General features: G+C 40.5%; 2 protein-coding genes across 5 annotated transcripts; both read left to right on the top strand.

Moving 5' to 3' along the window:
• The first annotated feature begins 60 nt into the window (after positions 1-60).
• tmem63ba (transmembrane protein 63Ba) lies at positions 61-16,443 on the top strand. 4 transcript variants are annotated; one of them, XM_028423090.1, is made up of 24 exons: positions 61-438; positions 4,980-5,198; positions 5,358-5,437; positions 7,194-7,232; positions 8,839-8,929; positions 9,011-9,048; positions 9,134-9,276; positions 9,441-9,492; positions 9,633-9,741; positions 9,831-9,901; positions 10,390-10,470; positions 10,564-10,687; positions 11,272-11,405; positions 11,497-11,634; positions 11,834-11,987; positions 12,131-12,237; positions 12,334-12,420; positions 12,522-12,587; positions 12,751-12,913; positions 13,195-13,300; positions 13,494-13,661; positions 13,789-13,904; positions 14,020-14,091; positions 14,292-16,443. In XM_028423090.1, exons 2-24 carry the CDS (start codon positions 5,004-5,006, stop codon positions 14,469-14,471), a joined length of 2,514 nt encoding a protein of 837 aa, XP_028278891.1. In that variant the 5' UTR covers positions 61-438; positions 4,980-5,003; the 3' UTR covers positions 14,472-16,443. The 4 variants fall into 4 exon arrangements, with proteins under 4 accessions (XP_028278891.1, XP_028278890.1, XP_028278892.1 ...); XM_028423089.1 differs by having other exon boundaries at positions 7,191-7,232; XM_028423091.1 differs by lacking the exon at positions 7,194-7,232.
• A 1,430-nt stretch (positions 16,444-17,873) lies between these two features.
• LOC114447355 (zinc transporter ZIP9) lies at positions 17,874-20,243 on the top strand. The gene is made up of 7 exons (XM_028423576.1): positions 17,874-18,077; positions 18,189-18,294; positions 18,497-18,655; positions 18,746-18,814; positions 19,096-19,181; positions 19,267-19,401; positions 19,484-20,243. Exons 1-7 carry the CDS (start codon positions 17,982-17,984, stop codon positions 19,745-19,747), a joined length of 915 nt encoding a protein of 304 aa, XP_028279377.1. The 5' UTR covers positions 17,874-17,981; the 3' UTR covers positions 19,748-20,243.
• The last annotated feature ends 113 nt before the right edge of the window (positions 20,244-20,356 follow it).

Here is a 20,356-nt window from a genome sequence, read left to right as displayed (position 1 = left end):
GCAACATAGAAATCAAAAGCATAGAAGCTACACAACCGAAAGAGCCTTCACCCGCTCTGTCCACAGCGTGTCGTCTATCTGTACGACCTGCTTCTGTATACGTCAACCTCTAAACCTCACTGGCTTCTCCTCCCGTTGGACTGGTTAGGTTAGCGATAGTTGTTCAACCGGCTGGCTGACAGACACAACAGCAGCTGGTACTCTCCTGTGAATGCTAACAACTAGCTAGACGGTTTCACTAACTAGCTCCACCGAGTAAACCTTTGGCGTAGTTAGCCGACCGTCATCGGCTGCAAATTAGCAGACAGTCGCTGGTAGACTCCACCTGTTATTTGCTACATCGAGGGGCTAAGTTAGCTAACGTCACCGTTACAGTTGACTGTTAGCTCACATTAGCAATTTGTGACAGATTCTGCTCCTGCTGCGTATCATAGCATGGTAAGTTGTATTTTTTAATCTATTAATTATGTGTTTATTTAGGATTTGGCGAACATGTTACATTTTCCTTACAGTGGCGACCGCTTACCGTTAGCTGTGTTTCTTGTAAAGTGAATGGATGCTCACAGAACAATAAACGAGTAAACATATCCCGTTACCATTAGCGTTAGGCTAAGTGATCCAACAACAGTGAGCACTTTTGTTGATGAATCAAAAGTAAGTTATTTGTGAAAACAAGTATTTGCAGTATTTATGTTGTTGTTTTGCCAGTCACGATAAACCTAATATTACTTTATTACTACCCCGGCAATTGTATGTTTGTTTGTTTTACAAACATCTTCTCCCCTTCGTGGTCAAATAGACGAATGTTGAGAACAGCTTGAACCTTCTGACTTGTGCGTGGACATAAGGATACAAGAAGGGCTTTTAGACAATGCAGCTATAGTTTAAAGTGTCCATTTAGCTGTGAGGCTGAGGGCGGTATTTTAAAAAGCCTTAAGATAACCAGCGAAAGATCAGCGATTCTCAACATTCTGCAGTTATCTAGCAAGCGATGTGTGGAGGAAAGTTCGTCACACTGAAGTTAACGTGTGCTGGTGTTACTGAGATGAGCTGCACCGTGGACCGATGACCCGTCGCAGCTTGGATGAGATAGATAATGCTCTGTCCTTCTTTGCATGGCCTGTTCAGGGATAAACATAGGATGGCTGCTAACAGTCTTAACATTATCACATTATGACACAAAGTCATTAATGATAATTGATTAACTAGTTTGACATACCTCTGCTCACAATACTGATTATAATACTGTACAAGCAGAAAAAAACTACTGGCACCACTAGCTTGTCTTTTTTTCTAGAGGCCTGATTTTACTTAGTCATTGCATCCATGAATTTGAAACACGTTTCAGGCCAAATGCGACACTGACCCCACTCAAACACTTGTAGTGTTCTTGCTTTATGGACTGGGTATTTGAATAAGAAATGTTTTATAGGAACTGTTTATAGTGCAAGGGTGAAACGGAAACCTTAGAGTTTGAAGGTAGAATTCGATAACACTAGTTGGGTTACTCCTACAATTATATTGTAATTCATTGATGCAACAGTATAGACCCTCAACATTAAACTTTCTATTAATTGCCTTTATTTTTTATGTGATTATGAAACCATACTCTGACATAATCATAATCTGTGAAAGTCAACGCTCAGGCACTGGCCACTTGTCAATGATTTACAGACCAATACCAACAAAGCTAATATGTGCAAATCTACCTTATCAACTATCAGCATTGTTAACAAATTAATGCCCCGTTTGATGTTGTTTCTCAGTGCACTGGGTTTAAAATAGCGAGCAGTTAATTTATTTCACAGGGATTTTAAAATAATAAACATAGCATCGAAATACGGTTTCAGTTTGATTACACAGAGTTATGTATTTTACATTGTCTGCATACGCCGGGCACCTTTTGCATTCCTTCCAGGGTGTGCACTTACGTTTCCTGTTTTCACATTACTGATAAGTTTATCACAAAAACTTGATCTGGGTGACACACATGCATTTTGTCTGATACAGCAGATGTGTTGAGCCAAACAAGGCCTAACGTGAACTTGTGTGTGAGTGTGTGCGTACTTCCTTTATGAATTTAGATTCCATTTATTCATTGCTTGATTGGTTCTAAACATTTTTTCAGACATTGAACAAAGCCTGTTCAAATACTTCATCTATGATCTAAGATAAGATAAGATAAGATAAGATAAAACTTTATTAATCCCGAAGGAAATTCTTGTGCCAGAGGTATCAAGTCACAATAAATGCAGTTAAGTACAGAGTATAAGTATAAGTGTCACTATAATCCAAAAAAGAGTACAGTACGCAGTATAAGCACAATATATGATACATATATTATGGTATATAATATATAATATAATACATATATAATGGTTTAATGATTTGCATAGAGACTACAAACAATGTAGATTTCACTGCACATGGGTATTTATATGTTTGTTGCTGCTAATTGTAAACAGAATAGTCTGCATGAGGGTGAATGATGTACTATTGTACAACTTTTTTTATTTTTATTTGTCATGGTAGATGTTTTTCCTAGATAATATTTGTCCAAACTAAACATATGCATTATATCAAAGACCCACATTATTCTTCCCCTTCATGTTTATTTGAATTTTAGCGTGTGTGCCAGACTCATGGTCCCTTAGCAACTAGCATCAGGTGGAAAGGTGGTACAGTGTTTATGTGCTGCTGAGTCATGGTGTAGTCACACAGGGATGATGCACTTCACTTCATGAGACATTCAACATTATTTTTGTGCAGTGTTTGTTGCTAAGAACAGTGTATTGATTGTAGCATTTGGTAGAATATAGAAGCTTTTGCGTGTTGCAATAAAAAACCTGTTATCAGTGTGTAATCATGTCACAAACAAATGCTTAACATTTAAAGAGCAGTGATTGTCTTGCACAAATTATAATTCTGTCATTCAGCATGTTGTCTAAATTATACCTAATTGATTTCTCCAGTTATGCTCCAAAATCATGCATATGAGCTTCTGTTTTTGCTGGAATCATTCATGTGTGTGAGGAAATGCTATTGATGTGTCACGTGTGAGCAACAAATCCAGAACTTGATTTTCTGACTCTTCAAACTTTGTTGTGGTGACGCTTGACACCACTGGGCTCCAATAAGCAACTAACTGAGAAACTGAGAGCAAAGCTAACTGATGCCTTCAAAGCTACAATAAAGATGTCATGTTCCCCTTTCTGTTTGAAATGTCATATTCCCAGTGATTTGAAATAGGAACTGCAGACATGCAGAGAGAGAGAGAGAGAGAGATGTTTGTCAAATTAAAGTTTTGGTGACAATAGTCACTGATATGTTTATGAGGAAAATAGAGCAGCATTTGACTAAAAGAACATTGTATGTACAGTAAAGCAGCAGGCCATGGAAATATTCTGCTTTGTTGTGATGTGACATGACAGTGCATGTGTAGAAATATCAGCAACTTTGAAAACTTGTTGTTGATGCTGCCAGTCCTCGTCATACAATTTAAAGACTGTGTGGCATCGCAGGGACCCTCAAACTGACATTGCTGCCAAAGCATGATCTTACTGGATCATAAATATCTGTTATTTGGTTTTTCAATAAGTTGTTTTTGAGGTCCTTTTTAAGGTGTTGGTGTTGAATGTTAAACAGTGGGGACTGTGGCAATGGGTCCACGATGTGCAGCAGTGTTGTTAAAGGCACAGGGGGGTATGTTGTGTCCTCCTTGGGTTGAGACCGGTCCATTTGAACCCTGTGGTCTCTATCGGCTTATTGTTCAGCCCTGGCTGCGTCTCTCTCTCCAGTGATGTCACAGCATACCAGGGAGCAGATAAATGAGTTAGTGTTAGGGCAGATGAGCAGCATTGTAGATGCTACTGATAATAGTGGGTAGAAGGGCATGAGTATGGCAGTGCAACTGTAAATACCCATTTGCCACCCACAAGTCCTATGTTCAATCTGTGTGTTTGAAATAAGCCATGTTTTAATGTTGATCAGCAGAAGAATTTTTTTATAGGATGGTGAGGATTTTTTTGTCAACCCAAGCTGTCAAAATAGTCATGTTTTACATGATTTTCATTTACAATATAGGCAGTTAAATAGTCTTTTGGTTTTGTAACCACATCCTTATTGTATAAGCTATTAAGTCTTTCGAAAGCTGGCTGTCATCAGATTGCATGTATTGATGGATTATTTGCATTTTATCTAAGCAATACATCCTCAGATTCAAATGGTAATTTCCATTTATAACCCGACTAAGAGCTTTTTTGTCTGGATCTATGCATTCTGTTTGAAAGTATACTCTTTGTGCATTAGTCTTTGTGCTAGGTGCCAAGGTAGGGGGAAGGTTGTTGCTCTGTATTATTTTGTAACTAGTTTAAATGAGAATGAGTGTTCTTACATTTCTCTTATCACTCATGCTATTCATGTTTTGTTAGTGTTCTTCATATTGAGCCTAGATAACTGTGAATCTTCATTGACACCGTGTTTTCCATAATTAAACAGCTTGTTAGGTCACCTGGTTGTTGTTTCCTGTACCTCAGCCTGCATTAAGAGTAATAAGATTTCATTTCAAGAATTTCATTACTAAGCTGGCAGGAAACATGGTTCCAAAGGGTTACCAGTCAGTTGCTGTCTGTAGTGCTGTGTCTACTGGATGAGGATATGAAATAGCCTGATGCTACGTCTGCTATACTGTATTTCAAAGTAAACATTTCTTTTCCTTACCACAGTTTTCCTTGAAATCTGTACAATGGTGACTCTGTGTCATTGACATAAATTAGTGGTCATAAACGGGGAACAGAAAGTTTAATGCGTGTTTAATAGTGTTAAACAAGCAGTTTTTAGTTGTCTGTGGTCAAATGTGACAGACAAGCATGTGACATGATGGAAACGGTGGCCAGTGGCCACTCTGTATGAGGCACTGATAACTTAAACTCTACAGACATTGTCTGCAATAGACATGAACACTTGTCTTTTCCTTCCAGGTTATCAACATGTTGCAGTGAGTGATGCACCAAGTGGTGATATTAATGATGGCATCCTGGGCGGTGCAAGGATGCCCCAGTTCAGAGAGCTGCCCGACACCGCAGACTAATATCTCCAAGGACTACTGCTACTCTGCTCGAATTCGTAGCACAGTACTCCAGGGTCTGCCTTTCGGCGGGGTGCCCACTGTCCTTGCCCTTGACTTTATGTGCTTCTTGGTGAGTAATCAAATTAAACTCCTGATTAGCAAACACACCCTTATTATTTTTTTTTGCAGTCTTGAAGCTGTAAGGTAACTTTGGTTTAGCGTGCATACTGTACTGTAAATACAGAGTGGTGGCAGGTGTTGACAGACGCTGTTTATTTTCCACTTCTAGGGGCTGCTGGTTGTGTTCTCATTCCTGAGGAAAGTAGCATGGGACTATGGACGCCTTGCCCTTGTGACAGATGCTGACAGGTAAGAACACAATCTCTTCCAGACCTGTCCACTGCCAAGGCCAAAATAATAATATGTTCAACAATTGCTTTTTTGTCACTTTGTGTTCCTCTACTTCCCCTGTTTGCAATCTGCTGTGAACAGCAAAGAGCTTCATCTTGCAAGTGAACTTTAACACACTGTTTGTCACTTAATTGATCTTCATAATATTCCTATCGTTATGAGCATGTGATGTTTGCCTTTCTACAGAGCTGGTTTAGCAGGGAGCAGATGTGTTCTATTTTTGATCAATGTCTAAAAAGACATGGTGTCTGAGGAATATGGCGCAGTGATGCACCATTATCATAATGATTTACATACATAACAACATCATTTTTTAAGAGTTATACGATATTGGCACATAACTATTGAGCTTGTTTGTTTGTGTGGCTGCTAGTACTTTGGCTGTCTGGCTTCATGGTGTTATAGTACAGCTACCTTTCAAAATAATGTAACAGGTATGCTTTTGTGTTTGTGGCCATTAGTTGCTTGGATATCTTGCAAGAGATATGACTCTGCTGTTTATTCAGCTTAGGAAATCTGACCCTCTTTCCAGCCCGCTGATGCTATTCGACCTCTCCATGCCCCAATTCCTCATCTTGTGAGGACCGAGACACTTTTCTTGATTGTTCTGTTCTACTTTTCCATCTAATGTGTCTGTGTTTAGTTTTTTTTTTTTTTTTTTTTTTTTTACATATCAGCCTTGTTTTTTTATTGGTTTGGAGAGAACTGTCATGAATGCAGCCACATTTGCAGTTCAAATTAATCATGAGTTTATTATTATTGATGTAAATGCATGACGTGTTAGTTGGTTTATTTTACAGCAGACGCAGACATCACAAGGATGGTACCCCAGACAGGAAGTTACTGTCAGCAGTTTTCTTTTTAATGAACTCGGACATTGTCATGCTTTGTCACTTGGTAGAAGTTCTTTTCCATTGACAATAGAATGGAAGTAATAAGAGTGATTAGTAATTGTTATCAATTTAAGTGCCTCCTTGGATCTGTTTCCTGCTCCACCACTGTCTGCATCTCAGCCAAGTGGACTGCAGTTCTCTACTGTTGTATAATGGTACGCTGCCAGATATGTTGGGATATTTTGAGGCCAATGTCCGCGCACTGATTGAATAATGAGAATAGTTGTGGAAGCAGTCTGTCAATGCACTGTCCGCACTGCACATTTTAACCTATTACGCTGTAAATCAGGATCACTGGCTACAGATTCCTTTAACTGTGAACCCCAGAAAGTGGATGACACAGTGCTCCATTACCTACATTCCCCTCTTGTGCTTGTGTGATGTTGCAGCTAGACTATTTTTGCAGCTGCATGTGAGCAGAGAATGGGGTTGTTGCATGGTGGGAGGATGGGAGGGGGTGGCAGCTTGGGACAGTTTTGTAACAGACAGGAAATGTAGTTTGTTGTCTCATGACTGCTGACTTGAAGTCAATGGCTTTTAAATCTTTGTGTCTTATGAAATGTCTGAAACGTGGACAATTACTAAATGAGGTATATATTTAGAGTGTGTTTGTCACAAAAGCCACGACACCCAACTAAAATAAATAAAGTTGTTCATCTACCACAGGATATAAATGCATTTATATGGCTGGACATTGTATACCAGACTGAACAGAAACCTTCATTGGTATGCGTGTGGTGTATTTTTTTCCAACAGGACCTCGTCCTTTAACTATGCTGAATGGTTTTATTTTGCTTTTGTTTTTTTTTTCTCATCAGAAGAATGGATCAGCGTTACAGTCGACTGGATGATCGGGAATAGTATGTTATCTCTCCATATCACTCATTTCTTCTCTCCTGTCCCTTTTCTGTAGTTAACCTCACTCACAACTCTTGTCCATTCTGTCCAGGCCTCAGTGGATTTCAGCCTGTTCACTCTTCATGGTTTTAGCCTTTTTCCCTCCTCCAGGCATTTCCCAGTGCCAGGATCCCAAATACTGTCCCTCTCCTTGTCGCTCTTGTACTTCTGCTGTTGGATTCCCTGTCCTCTCTCACCGTCCTAATCAGATCTGTGTGTGCTAATCTGTATATTGACCTCTTTATGAAGCCTGGACTTCTTCTGTGTGCGTGCACTGCATGAGCCACACAGACAGGAGGCTTACAGGGAGAGGTAATACTTCTCTGATCTGTGGTGGTTCATAGACAGGCCCGAACATGGTGCCTCCGCTGTAAATCCTGTGTACTAGAACTGAGATGAGCCTTTCCTACTTCACACAAGAATGTAGGAGAGGAGGACTGAAGAGTACAGCTTCAGGCTCTCTCCTCATTCCATTAGAGATCTCTTAGAGCCTCGGGTTACATCATCCTTACATGTAGTATTGAACACTGTTGGAGTTCCAGCAAAGCCTGAGTTCTCTTCATATTTTGCAGTTAGTGTAAACAGAATGGTCATGACCTCCCAGTGGAGAACAAACCAGTTTGTATATGTTATATAAGAAGGTCTCTGTTAAAGAGAACTTGTGGCTCTGCTGGACAAACTCCGTAACCCCCAGAGGCCCACTGCTGTAATATTTTGTCACATTTAACTTCACAAAAATAAAACCACACGCTTCTGCCTTAGGGAGTATCACAACTGAATGAGGCTATAGTTGACCCAGTTTTATTCAGTTGTTCAGGATTTGTAAATAATATCTGATTTTAGTGTTTGTAATTACCATTTACGTATACACAATTACTTCATAAAAAGTATGACTTATACATTTATCATTTTGGTGTGATTGTGAGTTTACAGATATATAGACTAGTAGTATGAGGCTTTATAAACAGTAATGACTGCAAATTAACTCGTTCTGGTCTTTTACATGTGATCATATCACATGTAAAAATGTGAGTGATATTACAACATTTCCCTGAAAACGTACTAAAATGTCAAAAGTGAAAGAATCACTGATTTATGCATCATAGGCATCTTGTGGAAACAGCTAATATGTCAAAAAAACTTTTTTTACACTTCTAAATTTGGGTCTCTGGGGGTTAAATCTGCCTTTAATCATCATGTGATTTCTGTTGTTTGTTCTGTGCATGTTCTTTTCTGTAGAGCTGTGACAGCTAATTTTTATAGTAACCTTTCCTCTTGACAGTGGTTCTGTTTGAACTAAGCTCTTAACCCCTGCATGAAATGTGGCTGCAGAGATTCTTCCTGTGGTTTACTGGTTTACCAACCTAAATCCTGTGTAAGCATAACCATGGGTGAATCTCTTCAGTTCATTTCATGCCATGTGGTGATGTTTTCTGTGCTGTTTCCTTTTCCATACTGAAGGTAAACCCACTGTTCTGAGACACAGAGAACTAACGTCCTCTTACGTTTGGGATGGGTTGGGATATGTAACATCATGCAAATGCTGTGTGTTTTGCTTTCTGCATGCAGTGTGGCTTCAGCTATGACATCGGAGACACCCGAACGTTATGAGCGCCTCACCTCAGTTTCCAGCTCTGTGGACATTGAGCAGAGAGACACAGTAAGTCTGCTTTTATTGTGAAAGGATCAAATGGTGATGTTCTGTTACAGCACCTTAAGTTGAATGCTCTTATTTTTTTAGGGCTTCTGCTCCTGGCTAACAGCTATCTTTCGTATAAAGTGAGTCAGCTTTTTTAATTCACAAGTATTTTTTAGATTTTTGTTCTTGAAAATTTGACATTATAATGGTGTTTTTATCTTGAAGGGATGAAGAGATAAGGGAGAAGTGTGGTGAGGATGCAGTGCATTACTTATCCTTCCAGCGCCACATTATTGGCCTGCTGGTAGTGGTGGGAGTGCTTTCTGTTGGCATCATCTTGCCTGTTAACTTCTCGGGAAACCTACTCGGTGAGCTCGATTACTTTTGACTTCCTGCGAATTGTATATAAACCTTCACAACCCACTTTAGCATGTAGACCTCTGAAGCTGCTGTTTCATAAATGATTGTGTGCAGTTCAATAAAGAGTAGACTTTCTAAGCTAGCAATTGATTTGTTTTGTTTTTTTCTGCAGAGAACAATGCCTATAGTTTTGGCAGAACCACTATAGCAAATCTGGATACAGAGTAAGTGGTTTTTTTTATGCAATTTCCCCATTGTGGGACTAATAAAGGTTTCTTAATCTTTTTTTTATAGCGTCGTATTTTTTTGAATGAACTGTAGTACTATAGTTTTACAACAACTGTTTTATGCTTTATTTCCATAGTAATACACTACTGTGGCTGCACACCACCTTTGCATTCCTCTACTTGTTACTTACGGTGTACAGCATGAGGCGCCACACATCCAAGATGCACTACAAGGAGGATGACCTGGTGGGTGGCATGGTTTTGGAAAATAGTACTGTATGTCTATAAGGGGTTTATATGTTTTTGGTAATTACTTTTTTTTCTTTTCCATGCAGGTGAAACGCACTTTATTTGTTATTGGAATCTCCAAATATGCAGAGGAGTCTGAGATAAAGCAGCACTTTGAGTAAGCTTTCACTCACTTTTTCACTGATATCCTGGTTGGACTTAATGTCTCACAATGTCCACTTATAAAAAATAATCCACTTCTCTGTCACCATGGTGGCAAACTGTGCCGTAACTGTATTAGGGTGTATGAGAGCCATGCCTCATCCTGTTAAAATATCCTGTTCCTTATGGCTGGGATCAGACAATGGCAGGCCTATATGTGTGTAATTGTCCATAATAGAAGCCAGATGAGCAGAATTAGGTAAGTCATGTGTCAAGATGGTCTAAGAATCTAAGGAGGGAGTGTTTGGCTCAGTTCCTACTTGGCCAAATAGTATTAACCAAAATCTTTGCTCCTGCACTGCAAATAGGCCTCCACACTTGTGTAGGAGAGATCTACTGTTAATTTTCTGACAATGTTCTCAGGAGTTTAAAAGTAGATTTGAATGCCTTGAACATTTTTAAAAGTTATTTAGTCTTTCCTCCTTCCCTGCCCTTCTCTCATAGGCAGGCATATGAAAACTGCAGTGTGCTGGAAGCTCGGATCTGTTACAATGTCGCCAGGCTGATGTACCTCAACTCTGAAAGGTATCCATGTTGTAGCCACAAGAGTGTGTTGGAAATTGATATGAAATGGTCGGTTTTCATTCTGATACAGCAGATTGTTTTTCTCATGTGCAGGAAGAAGGCAGAGCGCAATAAGAAATTCTTCCTCGATGTGCAGGGGAAGGAGCATGTTACCACCATGATCAACCCAAAGCCCTGTGGACACCTTTGCTGTTGTGTCATTAAAGGCTGTGAGCAGGTCAGTGTGACTGATTGTCACAGACATTTTAGAGAGGATGATAAGAAAGGCATGTATCAGTTTTTAAATGGGAAATGCAATACATGTACATAATCTTCAAAACTCTAAAACCTCATTACATCTAATATTTGCAGCCTTTGTTTAGTTTTGGTCCAAGTGGTTATCTTCCTTAGTGTAGAGTAATAATGCCAGTTTATATTTAGCAGTCACATCGTGATGTAGTTGAATTAGGAAAATAGATTAGTACAAATATGACAAATTCTGAAATGGAGTCATTTGTGATGCTTTTTTGATTAAATTCAATTTAGCCAAGTATTGTATTGTGTAAGTTTTTTTTCCCGGACAGGATTTAATGTGGTGGTTTTTAAGTATTATTTAAAGCCTGAGGGCTAAAGTTACAACTTTAATGTGAAATGAGGAATAAGTAATTGTTATAATTGTTAAGCTACGCCACAACTTTAACATTATTCAATCAAACTAATAAAGCATACTCGTAAAACAGTTTATTAAAATAAATGTCAGACAGTCACTGATGATCCAACAAAACGTACTTGCTGAATTAAATTATTGTTTCTTGCTCACAGGAAGAAGCAGTGAGCTACTACACCAAACTGGAGGCACAGTTAAAAGATGACTACAGGAAGGAAAGAGAAAAGGTCAACAGGAAACCGTTAGGAATGGCCTTTGTCACCTTCCAGAATGAGTCCATAACAGCCATGTGAGTCCATTTACACACAGTAAATTCAGACAATGAAGACTGTTACTAACTTATTGTTGTGCTCTTTATCTGTTGAAATAACTGTTCTCAGAATCTTAAAGGACTTTAATGCTTGCAAGTGTCAAGGATGTTACTGTCGCCGTGAGCCCAAAAGCTCTCAGTTTAGCAGTAAGCTGCATACGCACAACTGGACTGTCGGCTATGCACCCGATCCACAAAATGTCTACTGGTAAGAACGCTTATTGAAGTCACTGGTTGTATTTTAGCAGAATGAAATGACCACAAACATTTATTAAGCTCTTAAATTCACATTCAAATAATAAGACTTAACATGAAGCTGCAGTATTGGTTTTCCTGGCCAGCTGTGTCCATAACTGTGGGTCATCACCTTCTGTCAGTCTAACCGCATCGTAACCCCTATCCCACAGGGAGCATCTGTCAGTGGGAGGAATCTCCTGGTGGCTCCGCTGCCTTGTCATCAACTGTATCCTCTTCCTCCTCCTGTTTTTTCTCACCACCCCGGCCATCATCATCTCCACCATGGACAAGTTCAATGTTACCAAACCAGTGGAGTACCTAAATGTGAGTGTTTAAATATTCATGCTAACATTAAGTGCAGAAACGTTTTAGTTGAAGCTTTTAAGTCCATCAAAAGATTCCAAAACACAGGAAATCAGCAATGTCATTACATGGATATGACCACGTCTTTGTGATTTGCCTTCCAGAATCCAATCATCACCCAGTTCTTCCCCACTCTCCTCCTGTGGTCTTTCTCTGCCTTACTTCCTACCATTGTTTACTACTCTGCCTTCTTCGAAGCTCACTGGACCAGGTATGGTTTACATAATATGCAGTCAATATGTTGTCAACATTCCCAGTCGAGGTTTCAGTTTTTTAATATGTGTAAATAATTCATCTGCCCATGAAGGTCTGGAGAAAACAGGACCACGATGCATAAATGCTACACTTTCCTGATCTTTATGGTCCTGTTGCTGCCCTCTTTAGGACTGAGCAGGTATAGCATGTTTTTATTTCCTGCAATACAATGAAATGCAAAGAAAAACATTCATTCATTTTAAGTTTAAATATTTCAGCTGATTCTTGTTTTTCTTGCAGTTTGGATGTTTTTTTCCGGTGGCTTTTCGACAGAAGATTCTTGGCAGATGCTAAAATCAGATTCGAGTAAGTGACAAACTGTTAGACTTCACATCAACTTTGCATATATTACTTACTTATACATATATTAATTTTAAATGTTGTTTAAAATATCTTTACCTGAAACAAGGTCTCATGTCTAAATTATGTGGCGATACTGATGATATTGGCCTCATTCTTTGCTCTTCAGGTGTGTTTTCCTTCCTGACAACGGAGCCTTCTTTGTGAATTACGTCATTGCATCTGCATTCATCGGTAACGCCATGGACCTGTTGAGAATCCCTGGTTTACTCATGTACATGATCCGCCTCTGCCTGGCACGGTCTGCAGCTGAGCGGAGGAATGTCAAGAGGGTTAGCATCACTGCTGCTTATGTTCATATGTTGTAGAGTATGGTATGATTCACATCTTGTGTAAACCTCTATGTCAGAATGAGGAATGGTTTGGGCACAGGATACAGAAAAATGTGTGGATATACTTCTAGGTTTAAAATGAACAAACTACTTAACTGTAACTATGTCTGTTAAGTCTAATATTACATTAATGGTTAAAGTATCTAAGGTATGAGAATGTTATGTATTTACAGACTCCATCGATGAAATTATCAGTAATTCGTTATGTTGTGTCCTCATAGCACCAAGCCTATGAGTTCCAGTTTGGAGCGGCTTATGCCTGGATGATGTGTGTCTTCACTGTGGTCATGACCTACAGCATCACCTGCCCAATCATCGTCCCCTTTGGTGAGTTCTGCTGTTTATTAACCCTGCGGGGTTGTTGCTGTTTTAAATTAAGACAGTGTGCTGGTTAGATGGCCACAGGAGAAACAGGCAGAATGCAGGCACTTTACAGTGGTTCTGTTCTGTATACACAAGCTTATCAGCAGGCCTAATTGGATTAGTTCCACTGAGTGTCTTGTGTCACGTCCCTGTGCAGGCCTGATGTACATGCTGCTGAAGCACCTAGCGGACAGATACAACATGTACTATGCCTACCTGCCATCCAAACTGGATAAAAAGATTCATTCTGGGGCTGTTAACCAAGTGGTGGCTGCTCCTATTCTTTGCCTCTTCTGGCTACTGTTCTTCTCCACCGTTCGCTCTGGTAAGTAGAGGACTCCACCTACAGGCCATTGGTGGTCCTGCAAATGCACACATTCACTTACAGTGTATTTCCCACTTCTTCTGAAGTATGGTGACTGTTACACATCCCTGCATTGTGTTTTCTTCAGGATTTTCAGCTGCAACCTCGATGTTTACATTTGTGGTTTTGATCATCACAATCATCATTTGCCTCTCACACGTCTGCTTTGGACACTTTAAATATCTCAGTGCTCACAACTACAAGGTACACAGATTCTCAACTGTTTTTTGCATAGTAATGATTTTTATTTTCAACAACTTTTACATTATATCAGCATTGTATTCAGCAGCTTATGTTTAATGTGTGTTTCCTGTCCCAGATTGACACCCAGGAGGTGGACGGATTGGAGAATGGACGTCCTGTTTGTGCTACTGCCATCAACAAGGCAACGGTTTGTATACAGCTTTTTTTGTATTTTAATGTCATCATACACAGCCTGAAAACAAATATCAAAACTAAGGACAAGAAGAATAGATGGATAAAATAGATAAAATCGAGTCAATCAGTTTTGATAAATGTCAAACTTATTCTGAAATATATAATGGATATATGACTGTCTAACATTCTTTTCTCTCCCATTTGCCTCTACAGCAAATGTACATAGCTCAGGTACTTCAAGACCCAAGTTCGGAGGAGGCTGGTTCAGGCAGTGGTGAGGACGATGGCCAAGGGTCCTCGCAGGACGAGGACATTATCAATGTGGAAAATGGCTTGAATGAGGACTTCCAATCCGGTGAGGACAGCCTCATCGATAATGAAGTGCGCCACTGATACTGCCTGGAACAGGAAAAAAAAAAACTGCTTAACTTTAGGAGTGCACTGAATATGTGAATTACATGAGGAACTGAACCAACAGTTCTACAAAGCATCTCAACCTCCATCGAGGAAACTTACACTAACATAAGCACACTGTCTACCGAGGATTAAAAGAAATGTCGCTCAAGGACATATCCTTCATTGGGTCTCATCAACTACATCTTCTGTGTAGCTGCAGAGGGGATCTACTCTTACAAGATAAGGGTAGCAACATTCCTCTATCCTGACACCGCTGAGGCACATCCCCACATTACTGCATATGGACCCATGAAAGAAAACACTAATGCACATATTGTTGCCTTGCCTTGTGAGGGGAGTGATGTTATGTCTGTATTTCCTTAACGTTATTGCACTTGAATGAGAGAATCTGTACAGTAACCTCGAGTTTCACTAAGGTACTGCAGGATGGCATGCAGTTCAAAGGGTGGAGGGATTGTCCCATAATCCTTTGTCTTTTCTAATTGCCTGCACTAGATGCTTCCTGAATAAGCAGCTTATTAGAGAGGAGAACAAGAGAGGAGTTTTTTTTAATGTCAGCAGATTGCTTGATCTGTGCAGATTTAGTGTTCTCAAATGTTTCTTCCAATTCCATAGAAGCCTTTAAAAACATTTGCTACTAACCCTAACGGAAGCTTTGACACTGTACAGCTACAAAACCTTGGATTTGTAAAATAGCCTTTTTTTGAGATGGTATTTATTTGTAGGATGGATTTTGAAATGCTATTCAGCTTGATGCACCCCTAAACTGTGGAAGAAGAATTCATATTTTGGCACACTACACTCATAATGACCTAGTTGGCGTTCAGTCTCTGAGCCTTTGTTGGGACTGCTGTTGGACTGCTGCTACTGATGCTGCCCCCCTGAGGAGGGGCGTGCGGGGGGGGACTCTTGCACGGCTGCTGCATTGGAGGGCAAGAGTCTGTGGATCCTTTTGTGTTGCTCAGAGGAAAAAGAGAGGAAGGCCTTTTTTTCCTGGGTCCATCCCCAATGACACACATTGTGTTTTCACTGGTATAATATGTTTACCTCTTTTTATAGAGATTTGATTGTTCGGTTTAGTAGGCTACTGATAATTGTATGAATGACTCACCCCATTGCCAGGCCCTGTTTAATTTGAGACACTTCATCACGTAGGGTTCCAGTGGTCATTATTATCTTTAGTTTTCAATTTGTGCCACCTTGTAGAGGGTCTAATTCAAATTGAACATTTTTCATGACAACATATCAAATCTCATTAACACAAATATTAATGTGAAATGAAGCACCCACATAGTTATAAACTTACTCAGGATTTAATTACTTCCTCTTTCTTCAACTTTATTTCTTCTTAAAATAAGACAACACTATGAGCTGCCCTATTAAAGGACCAGTGTGTAGAATTTAGCAGCACTCTGGGCTAAACATGGTTGTTGCAACATAAGAGGCCTGGCTCCAATATGTAAATATAAAGGGCTCAAGGACTGAGGATTTGTACTTATGATACACTATATTCCATTTCTACTAACATAGCTTCTTAATCCTACACACTGGTCCCAGACTTTGTTAAAGCAAGGCAAAGTACCACTAAGTCTGTCACTGTGGACCATATCATGAAAAACTGTACTATCCATTTTCTTGCAGAGCCATTGTGGGAAATGTACACTAATCTTTCTTTCACTTACATGATTGACGGAGAAGGGCAAACCTCCCCCTCTTGGTGTGATCATGATGGGGGGTAAACTTTCCATATACTTGTCTTTTTATAGCACCAAACATGGCTATATCATGATGGTACTGACCAGAGCGTTTCACCCCATTAAGTCTGGTGCTCCTCTAGTCATGATTAGGTGATTTTTATTTTTTTAATACTTCTTCATTTTTTATACCTCTTAGATGTCTTGAAATCTCTGAATGTGTCCTGTTAAATAAACAACATGTACTGTCCAGATCCTGAGCTTGTCTAACTACTCCAGCATTTGGGCACTGAATGTAAATTCATTCATTCCTTGTAATAGTGCGATCGCTTTATTTAAACAGCATCCAATGGACGCTTCACTTGCTAACCAGAATTTAGGAGTTTTATATACTGTAACCAGAATCACTGCTGTCCAGTCCAATGTCATGTCATTTCATTTTCAGTAGAGATTTGTCAGTCTGCAATTAGTTATAGTAGTTTTTTTTTTCCTAATTCCAAGCCTCACACTAATGATGTTTAATTCTAGATTATCTGTGTAGACGAGCAGACTTACACTCTAAATGGATTGTGACCAGGCAGGCTCTAATAGAAGTTCTCAGCTTGTTTCTCCCTTGAATACAGAACAGCTATTGTCTGTGTCTTCAAACTGCACAAATAGAATGTGTTTTTGTGTGCTTTGCCTTGTTTTTGTTTTTGTTTTTTTTTGTTTAGATTGTTCTAGATAGGCAGAGTAACGATAGCCGATGTCAGCATTTGACTGTCTTATTTGATCATTCTTTCCAAAGGGCCGTATGTACAACAGGTATACTGTATATATCTGTGCTTCCCTTGAGCTCTTTCAACAATAAATCTGTATTTAATCAAGTTTGTTGCATAGTGTTAGCATAGTAAACATGGAAAGCTTGCACAAAACGATAGATTTTTTTTCCTTTTCAAATATTTCACTCATAACTCAGCTTCGTTTGGTCTTGTTTGCTAATGTTTACAATCTTCCCTACCCCTATACGTGCTTCTCTGACACAGTGCTTTAGCACTTATAATTATACTGTAATTGTGGCCCATAGTGACCACTTCTTGGCTCAGCACTTTTTGAAATAGCCACGTTCCAAATTTACACTGCATAATAATAGTTATACAGAATAACTACATGCTCTTTTTACAAAACTATGGGCTACTGTACTGAGGCCATGCGAAGCAAACAACACATTTAATCACTGTGTTAACAGGAGTTTGTACAACACGTCCTCAGTAACTCATTTAAAAAAGCATGCTGACCATATGACCTCACACAGTCTACTTTAAAAAAAAAAAAAAAATTATCTGAAGAAATCACTATTGTTGCCTGTCCCTTTTCTTATAACCTGCGACCTCATTTTGTGTCCCCGGGCCCCATTTTGGAAACGTCTTATCAGAACGCACATTCTTTAGATGGAGTTAAGCTGATGTCAGCTATGTTTTCTTAGGGAGGAGGAGGAGGAGGTGGGAGGAGGAGGTGGGAGGAGGAGGTGAGATAAGGTGACCGCGGCGGTGGGTGCAGTTCTCTGTCTCCGTCACTGGGTGCTGCTAGGGAGGGAAGTCCGGCTGCAGCGGTGCAGAAGAGGAGGGCGGCGGGAGGTGCGACGTGGAAAGGCAGAGGGCGACCCGTAGTTTTTTTTTTTTTGTATCACACAATAAAACGAAGCGACACCATGAACGCACGGTGTCAGCTCTCAGCAAGCTGTAACACTGGAATGAAGTGTATCGGTTTCTGCTTGTGTTAGGTAGAGGAAGAAGAAGAAGAAGTCTTCGTCATGGACGCGGGGCTCACTATTACTTTTATATCTGTGGCGATGTTTGTGGGTTCGTTGTTGCTCGGATTCATCCCACTGTTGTTCAGACTCTCTGAAGTGAGTCATTTTCCACCATGTTGTTTTATGAATGAACTTTTCTGCTTTGTTATTGTTTGGGAAGTTTGTCTGCAGAGTCCCTCTCTCATCACGTGTCCCTGTGACCCTTAGAAAAGCCTGCGCTTCGTCTCCATCCTGGGAGCAGGTCTGCTGTGTGGGACGGCCCTGGCCATCACTATCCCTGAAGGAGTGGGCTTACTGGAGGACTCATCCGGAGGTGAGCAGGATCCATTTTTTTTTACCCATTTTTGCTTGGTCGTCTTGACAACACATCATCTACAGGATGCTTGAATTTGCATTTTGATTGTAACCCTCTTCAGCTGATTGATGCGGCTTGAAAGCAGGCTGCTCTACCGTGTTGTCCTTTCATGTGGATGTAATCAAAAGCTTCTCCTTCTTCTCCTTCATCTTCTTTCCAGCATCATCCTCCTCCTCCTCTGCTCTGAATGCCAGTGAGAACAGTACATCCTCCGCTGAAAGAGGCCCTCCACCTCGCTTCTTCATTGGGGTGGCCCTCACATTCGGGTTCACCTTCATGTTTGTTGTGGATCAGATCGGAAGTTACCTTTCCACGCGTGGTACGTTGGCTGCACTTCTCACACCAGCTTCATTTTCACAGCGTGTCTTCTATTATTAACCCGGTCTACATGTGCATTGTGTGATTTCAGACCAAGCGGCTTGTTTGTCTAACAGCGTCCACATCACAGCCACTCTGGGGCTGGTTATTCATGCTGCAGGTATGTAATACACAGACTTTTTTATCACACATCTTGTACAGGGAATGTTTCTAAGTGATCTCCTGATACAAGTGTGGAAAATTCCCAACAAAACTCTGGAGTTGCTCAGGGCCCTCATGTGACTCAGCATGTGATTCCTTCATGTTTTCAGATGTGAGCCTGTAGCACGAGGGCTTCAACTTCACTGTTATTATCTAAACCATTATTACCACCAACTTAATTCATAGTTCTGTATATTAAAGAAGCTGTGAGCATTAATATTCTTCTTTGTCTGCATGTAGCTGATGGGTTTGCTTTAGGTGCTGCCGTGGCGACAGGTCAAGTGACAGTACAAGTGATAATATTTCTAGCTGTGATTCTACACAAGGTGAGAGAGAGAACTTTTTCGTCCAATACGGATCACAAGCAAGACACAGAAGAGCAGACACCACCTTTTCTCTCCTGTCTCCCAGGCACCTGCTGCTTTTGGTTTGGTCTCCTTTCTGATGCATGCTGGCCTTGATAGGAAGTACATCCAGGGTCATTTACTGGCCTTTTCAGCTGCAGCACCTATAGTTGCCATCCCCACTTACTTCATATTACATGCTGTAAGAAATCACACAACAGAAGACGGATATATTTCACAGTGTCCGTCTGTATTATTTTATTCGGTGTATGTTGTCTCTGCAGACGGGCCGGTCGTCTCAGAACCAGCTCAGAGCAACAGGTGTGGGGATGCTCTTTTCAGCTGGGACTTTCCTCTACGTGGCAACGGTTCACGTTCTTCCTGAGATCAGCAGCCAGAGGAGCCGACCGCTCTCTGACCTCCAGCAACAGGAGAACACAGGAGCCCACACCCACCAACAGCGACACATGGGGCTCCTGGAGAGCCTCACGCTCGTCCTCGGTGTGGGGCTTCCCATGGTGTTGGCTCTCGGGCTGCACGATGACTAAGACGTGCACATAGGGACAGAATATAGTTTAGTGAAAAGGGCACATTGTCGCCACACCTTAAAGAACAACTCTGGGCAGCTGTTTAAATGTGCACTAAACTGTGTAAACTACCTGTAGGCTTAGTTTACCTTGGTGTGTTCTGAACACAGTATGAATACCGGCTTTGAGTCTGGCTATTGTACACGTATGAACAGCTTTCCCACAGGTGTAAAAAATCTGATAACTACTATATTGTCCTCACTAGACTAGAATTCCTCCTCCAAAAAAAAAGGTGTCATTTGTCAAAGCCTTTTGAGGTGGAAGCCCAGGAATGGATATAGTTACAGGAACAGAGTCTTATCTAGGTCATACACTTGCTCAAAAACAGGTCCAGATGTTCTATTTCAGCTCCAAGACGCAGGATGTGAAAACGTGTGTGTGTTTGGAATGAGAGCGTCCCAGAGTTGTGGTGAAAAAACACCCCCATACACCTGTTAAAGGCGTCTGTGGGTCCACACCAGTGTCTTATAGCATCTGCTTTTCATCAGCTACTGTGGAGAGTCAGTGTGCAAAAGAGAAGTAAAGAATGAAAATGTCAATATGAATTCATTTTGTACTTAAAGTCTTATT

This window comes from Parambassis ranga, chromosome 15 (assembly GCF_900634625.1).
Source record: "Parambassis ranga chromosome 15, fParRan2.1, whole genome shotgun sequence".
Taxonomy (NCBI): domain Eukaryota; kingdom Metazoa; phylum Chordata; class Actinopteri; family Ambassidae; genus Parambassis; species Parambassis ranga.
This window is presented reverse-complemented; position numbering and strand designations above follow the sequence as displayed.

Bases quoted from the DNA above. Each gene is read 5' to 3' on its own strand.
- LOC114447355 (XM_028423576.1), top strand. From the start codon at position 17,982: ATGGACGCGGGGCTCACTATTACTTTTATATCTGTGGCGATGTTTGTG. The intron at 18,295-18,496 runs GTGAGCAGGATC...TCTTCTTTCCAG, and splicing joins ACTGGAGGACTCATCCGGAG to CATCATCCTCCTCCTCCTCT. The intron at 18,656-18,745 runs GTACGTTGGCTG...GTGTGATTTCAG, and splicing joins AAGTTACCTTTCCACGCGTG to ACCAAGCGGCTTGTTTGTCT.
- tmem63ba (XM_028423089.1), top strand. From the start codon at position 5,004: ATGCACCAAGTGGTGATATTAATGATGGCATCCTGGGCGGTGCAAGGA. The intron at 12,421-12,521 runs GTATAGCATGTT...TTTTTCTTGCAG, and splicing joins CCCTCTTTAGGACTGAGCAG to TTTGGATGTTTTTTTCCGGT. The intron at 12,914-13,194 runs GTTAGCATCACT...GTGTCCTCATAG, and splicing joins AGCGGAGGAATGTCAAGAGG to CACCAAGCCTATGAGTTCCA.